We start from the raw sequence: 13,958 nt of genomic DNA on the forward strand, positions 1-13,958 counted from the left end.
TATGCCAGAAGCGACCATTCTGGCTGCCGAATTGGCGGCATCTAGCGAGGCTTGTAAGGAGGTCCTCGCAACCCTCTTTCCCTCCTCCTGGAGTGCTACAAATTCCTGGCGGGAATCCTGTGGAACCAACTCGGTAAACTTCCTGACAGCCTCCCAGGTATTGTAACTGTATCTGCTGAGGAGGGCCTGTTGGTTCGCTATGCAGAGGTGGAGACCTCCCGCAGAATAGATCTTTGGCCCCAACAAATCCATGCACCAGGCCTCCCTAGATTTAGGCGCAGGGGCTTGTTGGCTGTGACGCTCCTGTTCGTTGACGGACTGTACCACCAAGGAACAGGGTGCCCTTAGAGGTACTCATACCCCTTGGAAGGCACCATGTACTTCCATTCGACCCCCTTGGCTGTGGGTGGGATGGAAGCCAGGGACTGCCAGATGGTGTCTGCTCTAGCCTGGATCGAACGGATGAATGGGAGAGCCACTCTGGTAGATGTCTCTGCAGACAAGATGCTAATCACCGGGTCCTCCACCTCTGGAACCTCCTCTACCGGCAGGTTGATATTCTGGGCGACACGCCACAGAAGGTCCTGGTGTGACCGGAGATCAATCGAAGGTGGTCCCAATGATGACGTCCCCGCTACTGCCTCGTCCGGGGAAGAGGAGGATGACAGCCCTGGGATGAGTGGGTCCTGCACTGACGCCTGGTCCAGGGGGACCTCCGTCTCCGGAAGGTCATGCGGTTCTGGTGCATATGCACTGGTTTCCTCTGTCAGCGGGAAGAGGCCAGCTGACGGTGGCCTCGGGCACACAGTACTCTGAGTGACCTGAGTGTGATGGGCCAGTTGGTTCGCCTGGGGCTTGATGATACGCCCAAGGTGTCCAAAAGGACCAATGATGAGGTCCGTGGTCCTGGCCATGGGCATGTGCATCCGAGTCGCCATAGGAGGCACGGTCCGCATGGGAGGAGACGGGTGGGTGACGCGAGGGCCACGGAGGAGCCGAAGACCCTTGGACCAGGTCTCTGTGTCCATTGGACTCCTGTCTGCACGGTACCGATGAACGGCGCAGAGAGTTGTAGCGGTGCCGGGAGCGGGACCGAGACCTGCGACCAGCGACCAGCGCAGTGCCAGGAGGTCGATCAGTGCCTTGCATCGCCATGCCGAGATCGGCTGCAAGAGGTACGGCTTGAAACCCGGTGAACCAGGCATGGGCCCCGGTACCGGGGGAGAAGAAGGGGCTAGCCCCCGACCCTCTAACTATTTACACAACTACTAATACTACAAAAGTTAACAAGAACTAAGGAGAAACTAACTATGATTAGCTAAGCCGCGCTCCACTGTTCCAACGACCGACACGGGCAGTAAGAAGGAACTGAGGAGCGGATGGGCCGGCAGGGGTATATATCGAGCGCCATGGAAGCGCCACTCCAGGGGGCGCCTGCCTGCCAGCCCTCCGAGTGTTGCTAGGGTAAAAATCTCCGACGAACGTGCACGCGGCGCGCACACACCTAACTGGAATGGATATGAGCAAGCACTCGAAGAAGAACCCCTGTTTCTTCCTGGGCAGATATTCAGATCATCTGTATTGGTGTTAGAAGTCTTCTGCCTAGTTTGCCCCAGCACCTTACCGGCTTACAGTTTGTGGTACGTGCTCACGGAGTGGAATGTGGTCCTGGAATCTTTGACGGACTGTCATCTGTACAAGTGCTAAATAATTCTGTGTCCTGGAAGGGAAAATCCTCAGTTGCGCTTTGCGCTTCTTTTGGAACACCAGAGGCTTGCGGACACAAAGCTCTGCAAATAGTCACAGAAGTGGCCACAGATCAAGCTAGAGTGTACTATGCATCCATGGCTGCCTGTTAGCAACATTTTAGCTGTTAGCTGACCTTCCACAATAATGCTTTTCAAATTCTGCTCTGGAGTCTTATATTCACCTTCACAGCTAAACTTCCACATTACCCCAAATTGTATCTTGAAATAAGGCCTCGTAACTGACAATTCATAGCTGCAGTGATGCTGATGAATTGTCCTTTATTCCAAATAAGTAATTTTTTAGATCTGTATCTTTTGGGGTGCTTGTAATCTGCTTAGTCTGTTCATGGGTCACAGAGACCAGCAAGGATGGTGGGTGAGGAGCCAGCACAGAATGGAAGTGAATAGTGTAACCATATATTTTAACTTCCCACATCCACCTGTTGGATGTTAACTTTTCCCAGAACACTCAGACTGGTCAGACCATTTCTAAATAACGGGAGAAGAGGAGGAGGAGAGTCAAACTTCGAATCTGAATGGTAACATGGTTTGCAGCTCTCAACCTGCATATCAAAATGAATACTTGTCAGATGAAGTCTGCTATGTAGTCTTGTTTACAGAGGTCAAGGTCTCCTGTTCTGGAATCTTGGCTTACATGGGCTTTGCTGAAACAGTATCTATGCAGAACAAAACTCTGAAATGACTGAGGCCTGTTATATTTTCTTCTGTTAGCCAAGAGAACAGAGGATCGCTCTGGAATATTAAGTGAACTAAGTGACTCAGCTGTCCTCTCACTGATAGTTTTGGTGACCCAAATGAGAGTGTTTGGACCTCTTTTGGATGGAACCAAGATGCATGAAGCATGACTACGGCAGTAGCCATGAATCAGGACACCATATCTGCTACATCTAAAACAACCTGTTGAGATGGCTTGGCTGTAAGATGACCCTCAGAGATGATGAACTGAAATTGTTTCATGCTCTTATGTTAGTTGCTCAATAAAGTAAGCAAGCTTATTATAATTGATGTCATTGTATTTTGCCATAAGAGCCTGATAGGGTAGTTTGCTACTCTGAATTGCAAACTGGTGGATAATTAGATCTTACAACGAAAGAGATCCAAATGATTTTGATTTTTCCTCACCTGATGTTATTTTAGAAAGCTGTTGGTTACGTTCATTTGCTACATCATCACTAACCAATTAGGTCCTGGTTGGGAAAAAAAAGGTACTCAGATCCTTGTGACAGTATATAATATTTCATGTGAGCTCTTTTACATGTTGGAGCTAAAGTTAGAGTTTACCAGACTGTCTGAGCTGGCTCCGGCAGGGCATCATTAATTGGCAGGCCTACTTGCCATGTGGCTGAAGTGTGGAAGCTCCATGAAATTGTGTGGCGCTTCTTGGATTTCTTCCAAGGGGATCTGTAGTGATTCAGTTACTGTTTCATCAAGTTCTGAAACTGCTTAGAACTGCCAGCATAGAACGGTGGTGAAGGCATTACAGCCTCATCAGGCAAGGAAGATATATTCACTGGTACTAAAGTTCCCTCTTCAGTATGTTATTCCTCCTCAAATGGCTGTTGAGACTGATGCAGAGGATCTTATGGTAGAGTTGGCTGCCTCCACAGATTCACTTTCTCAGAATCCCTGGTTATTCTGAGATAATACTCCTTATTATCTCATGAGTTCCACAACAGCCTGATGTGCCCCATATGGATATGGCTGAGGACCCCAAGGTGACTGTTACCAGGTAGTTTCAGGGTGGTATTATTTATCTGTCCTGTCTAGATCTTGTAGATCCCTAAGTGGAACTATGGGGAGGAAGCCCTGGAACAGTAATCTGGTGAGTTCTCCACCCACAGGTAAGAATCTGATGAACAATAAACATCAGATTCAAATGAGAGAACCAAAGATGGTAGAGTGACTGGAGACAGAACTCTAGACCTGGAGAGTAATGCAGAGTAAGATGGTACTGGAGATAATCTTGTGTCCAGCACCAAAACATCTATATCCTCTTCTAGTAGAGAGGACTCTGGTTCTTCTGAAATTACTAAGTCTTTAGATAACATAAATCTACTCAGCACAGGCAACTTGGAAGCTACTCCCCTACGAGCCACTGTCGGTACCGGAGGAGCCATATACTTACATGGCACCAAATGGTCCTCCACAGCCTCATCAGCACTGCACACTTATTTAGAGAGATCACAGCCAGTACTACCTTGCAAATACACTCAGTACCATAGGCTTAGTAAAGGCAGTGACTCTACTCTTTGTTAAAAGTTTACTCAGTACTAAGCTAATAGTGCCAGGCTTCAATGTCAGTACCATCTCAGCCTGTGCACCAACGGATTTTTAATACTAGGTGCTAAAGTAGTGATTTTCCTGATCAGTAACGAAGCACCAGTAATGAAATCTCCTAGAGCCTCAGCAATGTCTTTATCGGGGCACGAAGTCTCCACAGCAGTGACTCCTTCGGGCAATTTCAGCCTCTTATTGTCCACTTCTTTTTGAGGTGATCGAGGTCGGCTCCTATGTTTAGAAGGTGTTATAACACCACTTCAATAAGATCTCCTTGCACTGTCTTACCAGTTGCATGGGTCATGGGAGTCACAGAAACTCAGCACGGTACTCTGAATTTCTGCATTCTCTTATACAAATGGGGTCAGGCTCTGGAACTGAACAGACCCACACAGATGAATCTATGAGAAACATTTCTAATTTGGTTTCTCTGATCTTTTTAGTTAGCCTGCTAAATGATCTACAAATATTAAACTTAGAAGAACATGAACTTCTATTAAACAATAGAGAAAACGTATGTGACTGTCATTCAAGGGAATAGCATCCCTGCAGACATCACATGACAATGCAAGGAGATTTAGGCATTCCCATCAAGAAAACAGTAAACCTAGAAAATTAAACTCCCCATTCTGACTAGAGAATTGAGAAGACATGGGGGAAATAAAACTTATGTTCCAAAAAATTTTCTCTAAAGCTATTTACACTAACTATACAAATAAAACTAATCACTACCCTAAGCACTAAACTAACACTACCTATTCATCTAAGCATTTACCATGTAAATAAACGAGCTACCTAAAGTGGACACTGCAGGACACTAAAGCCCTGTTTCAAGCTTAGGTGGTGAGGCACCGCCCCCCATATACCCTCAGTAAGGGGTACAAGGATAATTGGGCTGCATGTGTGAACCAATCAGACACTGCTGGCAAAAATCTGAAAAGGCACATGTGCCCTGAAGTGGAGCACCCATACTGTAAGGGACCAGGGATAGGCGGTCTAGCCTAGCAGTCACAGCTGGGCTGAGGTCTGCACATTAGCGATGGTAGTCACCGAGCAGGAGCTGGAGGAATTGCAAGAGCCGGGTCCCATAAGCAAGAGTCAGGCTGGAGTTGAAGACTGGAGATCAAAGGCCATACCAGGCTGGAATCAGGGTCAGAGTCAGGCTGGAGTCGGAGATCAGAGGCAGTTCCAAGCTGGAATCAGGATCAGAGTCAGGCTGGAGTCGGAGACAGGAGATCAGAGGCAGTACCAGGCTAGAATCAGGAAGCAGGAATGAGGGTCACAGTCAGGCTGAGATTGGAGACTGAAGATCAAGCAAAGTCTGGCACTGCAGCAGGCTGAAATCTGTGCCATTGCCCAGACAACTTTCTGGGGCAACTCCTGGGTTTAAATAGGGTGCTTGGCCAATTAGAGGGCTGCAAGGTATGTCATTCTAGGCCTCTTGGGCTGTACTTCCTGTAGTGTCTATTCTCCAGTGCTCCCCAGCTGTGCCTCTGCATTGCCTCCTTGTGGCACTGTGGGAACATCAGCTGTCCCAAGCTCTGCAGACCCAGGTTCTAGACCCCAGATCCTTACACACAGCAACAATCACTCCAAGAAGTCATAAGGGACTGGTACAGGTGTTCTTGTTCTGCTCTTTATGCCCTCACGTGGGTGAGTGGGAGCACAAGGACATGCATGATATTGGCATGGCATAGCATAGTAGCTGCTGCTATTCAAAAGATTCCAACCTTGGATGCATGCACACAGACCCATTCTTGAAGAACAGCACTTGGTTTTGTTTGGCCTTCTGAAAAAAATATAAGTTCACTAACTGCATCTTCTAACAGAATTTTTTTTTTATGACTTTGATAATTACCTACAAAGATCATCACAATATAAAAGTATGGCAGTGGTCAGTTAGTTTATATAAAAATATTCATTACCCTACAGTTTGCACATTCAACGACAACACTGACACAGTTTGCCATGTGTATTTCACAAACCTAACTCCAACTCATGACAGCTACATACTCTTAAAAACACACATTACTTACTATACATATTAGACTATGCAATATATATAATGAGTGAAGCTCGTGTTGACAGATTTCAACAATGAGTATTATAGATCAGTTAAGGTTTGTATAACAAAGATGGCAATTTTTTAGGCATCAGTACAGCCACTAAATTAATATATAAACTGTAATTGTAATGAATAATTTATGCACACTGTCTTAGCTGTTTGTTTCCATACTTCTTAACAGTTCATTTTTGAATGCAGCATGTTTTAAATGTATATAGAGCCCCTTAAATATAATTTAACTAACTCTCTGTGGTTTCCTTGATCTCTGTCCCTTCCCTCCCTCTTCTCCTCACCTTCCACTTTCTGATAAATGGCTTGATCTTCTTACTCATCCCATTTTGCCATACCCCTGGCCACCATAATAAAAAATAAAGAAATAATACTTTAAACTGAAAAAGCCTACAAGAAATTAGCATGTAACCGTCACAACCCTGAGCAATTTGCTTGTATGTTTTACCTCTTGCCTCTATCCTTTAATTTTTGTCTTTTTAGATTCTAAGCTCTTCAGAAACTGCAGGTTCTTATTAACATTACAGTAAATTCTACTTATTAGCTAACTCTTGGTTCCCAGCAAAAAGAAGCTATCATCTGAAGGCTGCAAATAAGCTGAAGGCAGGTTTGCAGGACTGCAGCCAGGGAAGAGAACGCTGTGATGTGCCCAGTACCTCTCCCTTCAGCCCCACAAGCCTGTCTGTAGTTGTAGTTGCTCAGCACTTCTCAGCTCTTCCTTCCCTAGCTGGAGCCCTAGCTGCAGGCAGGTTTGAAGTGTTGAGGCAAGAAAGGCAGGTCAAAAAGTTGTCATATGCTACAACCTGTTGCCATTATCCAAATACTATTAAAGTAAATAGGAGAGGACTGGTTCCTGGCAAAATGCTATTAACCAGAAGTCGTTAATATCAGGATTGCTATTAAGCGGAACCCACTGTATTTCTTACTTATATTAGTAAAAAAAAAATCCTTATTTGCACCAACATGCTTGGGCAGAGCTGAAAACTGAACTTCTCTTGAGCTTAAGTTCTATGTCTTAATTACAAGTGCTGCACCTAGCACAATAAGAACCACAACCACAATTGGGGCGCTGGGATACTTCTCCAATAAACACACAACATCACATGAGACTTTCCTACATTAAAAGAAAAAGAGCCTCTGCTAGGAGTTTTCTACTCATAGAAGCCAATGACTGTAGCCAATAGAAGTGACTGAGAAATTTAAGGCAAGTCAATAAATGTTTAACTGGCTGAAATAGAAGACATTTTACTTCCAGAAACATGAAAGTTTAAGCAGATGGAAAGGGAGAGTTGGTACCCCTATTCCCTTGTTACCGGCACCACCCTCATTAGAAACACCAAAGGATAGCGAGAGCTAAGTCAGCAGCAACTCCTGCCTCCACGGACTAAGGAAACTCTGAAAGGCAGTGTAAATTAAGGGAGGGAAGAGGGGGGCCCAGCGAGGTAGCTCAGAAACTCTAGGGAACTCTGTGCAGTTTTTCAAGAGAAAAAATGAAACCTGCATAAAGCTAAGATAGTTAAGGGCTTCAGCACTTACAGCTTTAAGCACTTTAGCTATTTAGGTGCATAAAACTGTAAATCAATCTATACAGCATCTTCAAGGACAGTAATCCAAGTCAGCAACAATGAACATTGCAAAGAACTTTTATTATTTCAAAGCCAAACTCCTAAAACTCTGTTAAACACAAGTGTGTTTAGAATCTACATGTGTGAACTCGTGGGTTTGGGAATTATTCTGTTTGAGAAAGAGGCGGATTTAAAAAAAAAAAAGACTCAGAAAAGGGGTAATCTGACTACTTATTTCAAACTATTTCTTACTTTAGGACTTTTGAATCTCAGTGAAACATTCTCCTCCTGCCTATAAGAGTCACAAAATATTTCACAATAGCTGGTTCCAATTAAAATTGGGGGGGGGGGGGGTGTAAATGAAAATAAGGCATACAAATGATTACTGTATGTAGCCTTAGACACGAAAATTGCGAAGGACACCTTCACAACAAACAATATTTGCTTTTTAAATCTGGTCTACTGACTGCAGAATCCTACAAATAAATATGTTGTTACCTTTTCTCCTGTTGACAATCGTCTATTTAATACTTTGCTTTTCCCTAACCTTCCCAAGATCTTGTTACAGAGGTTCAACCATTTTTTGGTTTGTGTTTGACATTAAGAAAACCTTTCTGTATATAAACTGGTATTTTTTCAAATGAAATGAATCACTGGCAACTACAGATTTGAAAATGTGTATATCTGATTAACATCAGCACTAGCACTCATGCTCTTGACTGCATTAGCAAACAGCCCCGTAACAAATCTGCTCACAAAAAAGTGTTGCTTTTAAATTGTTAGTTGGTTTATGACCAAGTTGTTATACCTGAAGTCTAAGCAAACTATCATGTAATAAAAATTAAATTTTCATGTGTCAACATTTGCAAGCTAAAAAAAGAGAGAGAAAACTAAATTCAACGGAAATATACTAGACAGTATTCTGGAAACACAGAGGGGAAAAACAGGGAAAGCTGACATATTCATTTGACATATGCATTTAATATTTCTGTGAAAACTATTTTAATATTTGTGTGAAAAGAGGATGAGAAATTTCTTACATTCAAGTCCTAACATAATACTTTGAATCTAAAGAGCATACCAGGACCAAGAATGACAGACTATTCAGGAAAAGTCAGGCAGGAGCTGGACTGTACTGACTCCTATCATTTATATTCATTAAACAATTGATGGAAATAAATATAGTAAGAAAACAAAGATCATAAAGTAATTGATTTATAAAGACCCATTTTTGACAGAACATTAAAATTTTATCTCAGTGACATTCATGAAAGCCTAGTAATTACTCTAATTTTTGATCATACTGAAAACGTGCACAAGATTAGGGAGTTTTGAAGAGAAAAACGATGGCTAGTGTACATACATTCTGGTGGAAGTCTGTTCTTTCTAAAAGCAAGTCTTTCAGTTTTCTTTCTGCTTTCTGCCAAACTAAACAGGACTCCATAAACATACTGACGAACTGGCCTATAAAGCAGAGCAGCAGGAGGCAGGTCTTTGTTGGCTTCGTCTTCAATAGAAACAGCAATTTTGATTTCACCCTTTGCATGGAAGAAAGCAGAATAATATTGCACATATGTATATATAAATTTTCCATTCAACATAAAAAGTATGCTAACACAATCCTGCTTTAAAACCATTTCAGTCATATATTTAATCAATACAAGAGATATATTTGAAGAACAGATGCCAAGAGTTAAGCTAGAATTTAGGGACTACTTTCAAAATTGCAGGTGACTTAGCAGCACAAGTCTCACTGAACATATGCTCCTAAATACCTCAGAGACTTTGAAAATCTTCTCCCTGTAGCTCCCCCTAGTCTGAAATAAGTTTTTGCTTCTCAGTCACTGACACACACAATTATGCAGGTGATGCAAAGCATTTTAAATAGCCAAGAAATACATTAATATAGCAAAAATATTCAAAATTGAGCATTTTACCAGTAAATAAACAATCAGGGATACAATGAATCTGCCTTTTTTTTTTTTAATGGATCCCAAATACTAGCCAATTGTATTCAAAGACTTAATAGGAAAAGTCAGATAAGCCAATAGTTTGAAAAAATCAGTAAAAACTTCTTTATAAAAAGTTAAAAGTATATTTGTAATTAAAATACGCTGTAAGTAACGCTATTTAGCTATCCATTTAATGTCGTGTGGCTTTCACTAAGTTTTGAATACTAAGCACTAAGTAAACAATTTAATTTAAAATGCTGTATAAAGTGAAAAGATACATAAGGTGCATATACAATAATTTTAAAACAAAAATAAAGTGCATAGCTTACTTTTGTGTTCACTATGAAAAAGGATTAATACAATTACATAAATGTAGAACTTCTTGTAGATAAAACCTGTTGGGAAAGGACAGCACTGAGTACAGGGCTGAGGGCCAGGCCTGTCTGATTTATAATCCCACTCTACTCCCTGGTTGCACTGGCTTGGAACCGGTTGCTTAACCCTCTGTCTCAATCTGCTCACTGTAATGTGGGAGATAAATACTATCTACCTCACAAGGATGTCATAATATTAGTATCTGTTCTCCCCCTATTTCAATGTGGCTCTTGACAGGGCCAAACTCTGCAAGCATAGTGTCTTTATGCAAGTAGTCAAACCTGACTGCTTTCTACAAGCCCTAACCTGGAAGAATTTTTATAGCAAATTTCTAATGCGGTACAAATGGGCCCAGATGTACCACTTATTAACCTAGACATGGACTATTTTCTTTACTCTAATTGTTTCAGACTATCACTAACCTCTCTTCCTACCATAGATACATTTGGGGGCTCTTGGAGAACACAAAAGTAGATCAGTGTCTCCCCAACCTTTTGAGGTCACGCTCTTTACAGGGTTTGACACTTCAGCTCCTTATTAAAGCCCCCGTATTGCTTGGAGTCTTCATGGAGTAATGAGCAAATTAAAAAATGCCCATTTTGATCCACTGTATTCCAGACCTCTCAATACTTTCTCTTGTGTAAAGCCATTTTGGCTCAATGACCAAGTGTAAGAAGTCCATTCAACTTTCTAGTTTCACATGACATCAGTATCCTAATCAAAGGATCATGTCTGTGTGGGTGTCTGACTACGTATTAGAATGACCTGATTCGTGTGAAGCTAGAGAATCAGAAAGTACATTCCATTTCTTGGGACACATCCGACAAGCCATTAAGTGGTCATATCTGATGTTTTCTAGGATATGCTTTTTTCTCCCCTGCTCTTTTCTCTACCTGTTTGTAATTCTGATTTTTTTGAGGATTGTATCTTACTGGACACACACCCATATACCTCCCCCCCATCAAGAGTTTGGTGGGTTTTGAACAGAAAGGAATATGTTTACCCTCTTGTATAAGTGCTTACACATTTGCCCATTTCTGAGCTTTGATGTTGGTCACTTTGAAGAAGTATTTTTTGCAATCTTTGTGTAACTAGAAAGTTAAGGCAGAGCATTTGCTTCCTGCTCTTAAAAGATATGGGGAGAATGTTCTGGAACCCCTGAAATACTTATTGTTAGACCATGCTGAGTAGGGCAGAGCACAGATGCCAGACTATACATGATTTTTTAGGCTAAAAATCGTTAAGAACTTGGGGAGTTTTCTACCTGACAAATGCTGCTGAGATCTTCAGAGAATTACAAGGCAAGTACTTTTCCAATCAAGGCAGGTTCTGTTTTCTGATCATCTCCTGAACAAATAATCTATAGACAATCCTATATCCCTCTGTTTGTCTCAGATTTTAGAGAGTGTAAGGGAGTAATGCAACCACCAACTTGTACTGATCAGTTTTCAATAAATCATCATCATGAATGCACAGCTGCAGGGTGTGTACTAACAGCTCATCCTATAAATATTACAATTGCTGAAAGCTCTTTTTGTTTTTATTTTAATGTTAACAGTGTTTCCATAATGAACCAGGCTGCCGGTTTATGCCATCTACAATGCTTCTAGCAGATTTTTAAAGTTATCAGAAATAGTAGTGCCTGTGTGCTTGCTGTCAAAACATTCCAAAGTCACATAAAGACTCATCTGTAAATTTACTAGCAATACAAGTAGAAGTTAGGCTGAGGAACATCCGAGTTATAATACTCTAGGTCCACACATTAGCTGCAATGTCCTTGTGGCGATTCAGACTTACTCTGTTCTATAGATCAATGTTTGATTCATTCATGTTTTAAGATGTCTGGATTTGTATTTAAAATCCAAGATTTATACCTCTCTACTAATAAAAATACCAGATCAATAAGCATTTGAACATTTGGAATTAGAAAATCACAGTCTTCCATTCCACGGATCATGGTGTGATTTTTTTTTTTTATTAGAGTGGGGAGGGGTAATTTACCCAAGGCAGAATCTTAAATTAGCCCACATATGTTACCTTGTTTTCAGATTTTGAAATTAGGGAAACTGTGCTGAAACTGAAATCTGCTACACATAGAAGGATGAAGATCACTAGAGGGTGTTAGGTTTATGGGGAAAATAATAAGGACTTAACCTATTAGATAAGCATCTATAAACCATTTCAACCACAAAAGTTATTCCTCCCTTCTAAAAGGACAAACATAAGTTAAATTTAGCAAAGTAGATTTTAATGTATGTTTTCACAGAGGCTCAACTGCAAACTTCTCTCTGCTTACCACAAATTATACCACCCCCATGGCTTTAAAGGCTGATTTTGTTTATTTTTACTGAAGAGACATGGTAGATGAGGTAATATCTTTTATTGGATCAACTTCTGCTGGTGGAAGGTACAAGCTTTTCAAGCTTCATAAGAGCTCTTCTTCAGGTCTGGGAAATGTAACCAGAGTGTCTAAGCTAAATACAAGTTGGGACAAATTGTTAAGCATAAGGGATTCACACATGCAGTAAGAGACCACTTAAAATTAAATAGGCAACTAAGAGATACCAGACAAACAACTAATGCCACTTTCTACCTGTTAAGAATTTTAAATCTTAACTATTCTTTTTTCCCATTCTATTCTTACAAAGTCTGCACCAATAATTTCTGTAGGGTCATAGACTACTGTCTGTCAAGTACACGCAGAAATGCCACCAGTATCAATGTGAACTGCACAAGTGGATCAAGAGTAGTATATGTCCCTAGTAAGATTCAACCTGTACCCTCCCACCCTCTTTTTTTTTTTTTTTTTTTAACTTTAAATAGGACTCTTCGGAAAATTAAAAGCATTCACTACTAACTTACCTTTCCACTCACACAGTCTCAATTTAAGATGTTAGAATCCCAATTTTCTCCATAGTATTACATATTATACAAACAAATCAATGAATACAAGTATCCAATATTTTATTTATATATACACTTATTTACTTTACCCACAATTAAAACTTTATTTTGCCTTTTTCTTTTGAATTAAATTCCTTACAAGCTATATTTCAAGCAGCAGCAACATCCCTGAAGTCACATGGCAAGACACAATACTGTTACGTGAGTGCCCTTCCTCTCAGTTTTTAGGTTTTCAGTATGCTGCAGATTGTTGTACAGACAAAGTAACTGTACTGTAGTAATTGGCAGGGAAATGCAGGAGTGTTTTGGAAACTGGGAAGGGGGTCACTGAGGCTTTTGGTACCCAGGAAGGTATTAAATTTGTATTTGGCACCCAGGAAGTAGTCAAGGCTTTTGGTACCTGGAAGGGGATGAACTGTGTACCATCCCCTCCATTTAAGGGAAGGGCAGAGGTGTTTTTAATTTTGGAAGTGGGAAAGTAATAATCCTTGGCAGCAACTAGCTGCTCCACTGCATCCTTCCCCAATATTTGCCACTAGATCCCACAATGACAAATAAGCATATTAGTTAACTGTTTCTGATAAAATGGTAATTTAAACCATCAACAGACTTCAGTGTTCACATCCAAGAGATAAACAATGAAGTTCATACCTCCCAGACCTTTGTTTTAGGCTCTTGGCAAACTCAGAAAACACTGCATCAGTTACACTCAGTTTATGTTTTTAAGGTTTCCCCATAAACATGAGGGTTATAGAAAAATGAAAGCTTTTGATTCTGGAAAACAATTGTGGCCATTTAAAAATAATCCACAATTACACAACAATTTACATGGCAATGTAATCATATACCACATTGGCCCCTGCCTGCACATGTTAAATACCATTTCTATTAACTAAGAAAACAGATCAGTCTTTTAAATATTGATTGCCCTACTGTATTCAATGCAAGTGTCTCTACATTTATTTATTTATTGCTGGAACAGATTCCTCACAATTTAGAATAATTCTTCTTTTGATGTTTAATTGCTTGGATACTTTTCTGC

General features: G+C 41.0%; 1 protein-coding gene across 1 annotated transcript in view; it reads right to left on the bottom strand.

Moving 5' to 3' along the window:
• The window catches only part of FAM120A (family with sequence similarity 120A), a 135,307-nt gene that overhangs the window by 53,577 nt on the left and 67,772 nt on the right, over nucleotides 1-13,958 (bottom strand). The window contains 1 exon segment of the mRNA XM_030571223.1: nucleotides 9,049-9,223. Within this exon segment, the coding sequence (XP_030427083.1) occupies nucleotides 9,049-9,223 (175 nt within the window).

This window comes from Gopherus evgoodei, chromosome 7 (assembly GCF_007399415.2).
Source record: "Gopherus evgoodei ecotype Sinaloan lineage chromosome 7, rGopEvg1_v1.p, whole genome shotgun sequence".
Classification (NCBI taxonomy): Eukaryota; Metazoa; Chordata; order Testudines; family Testudinidae; genus Gopherus; species Gopherus evgoodei.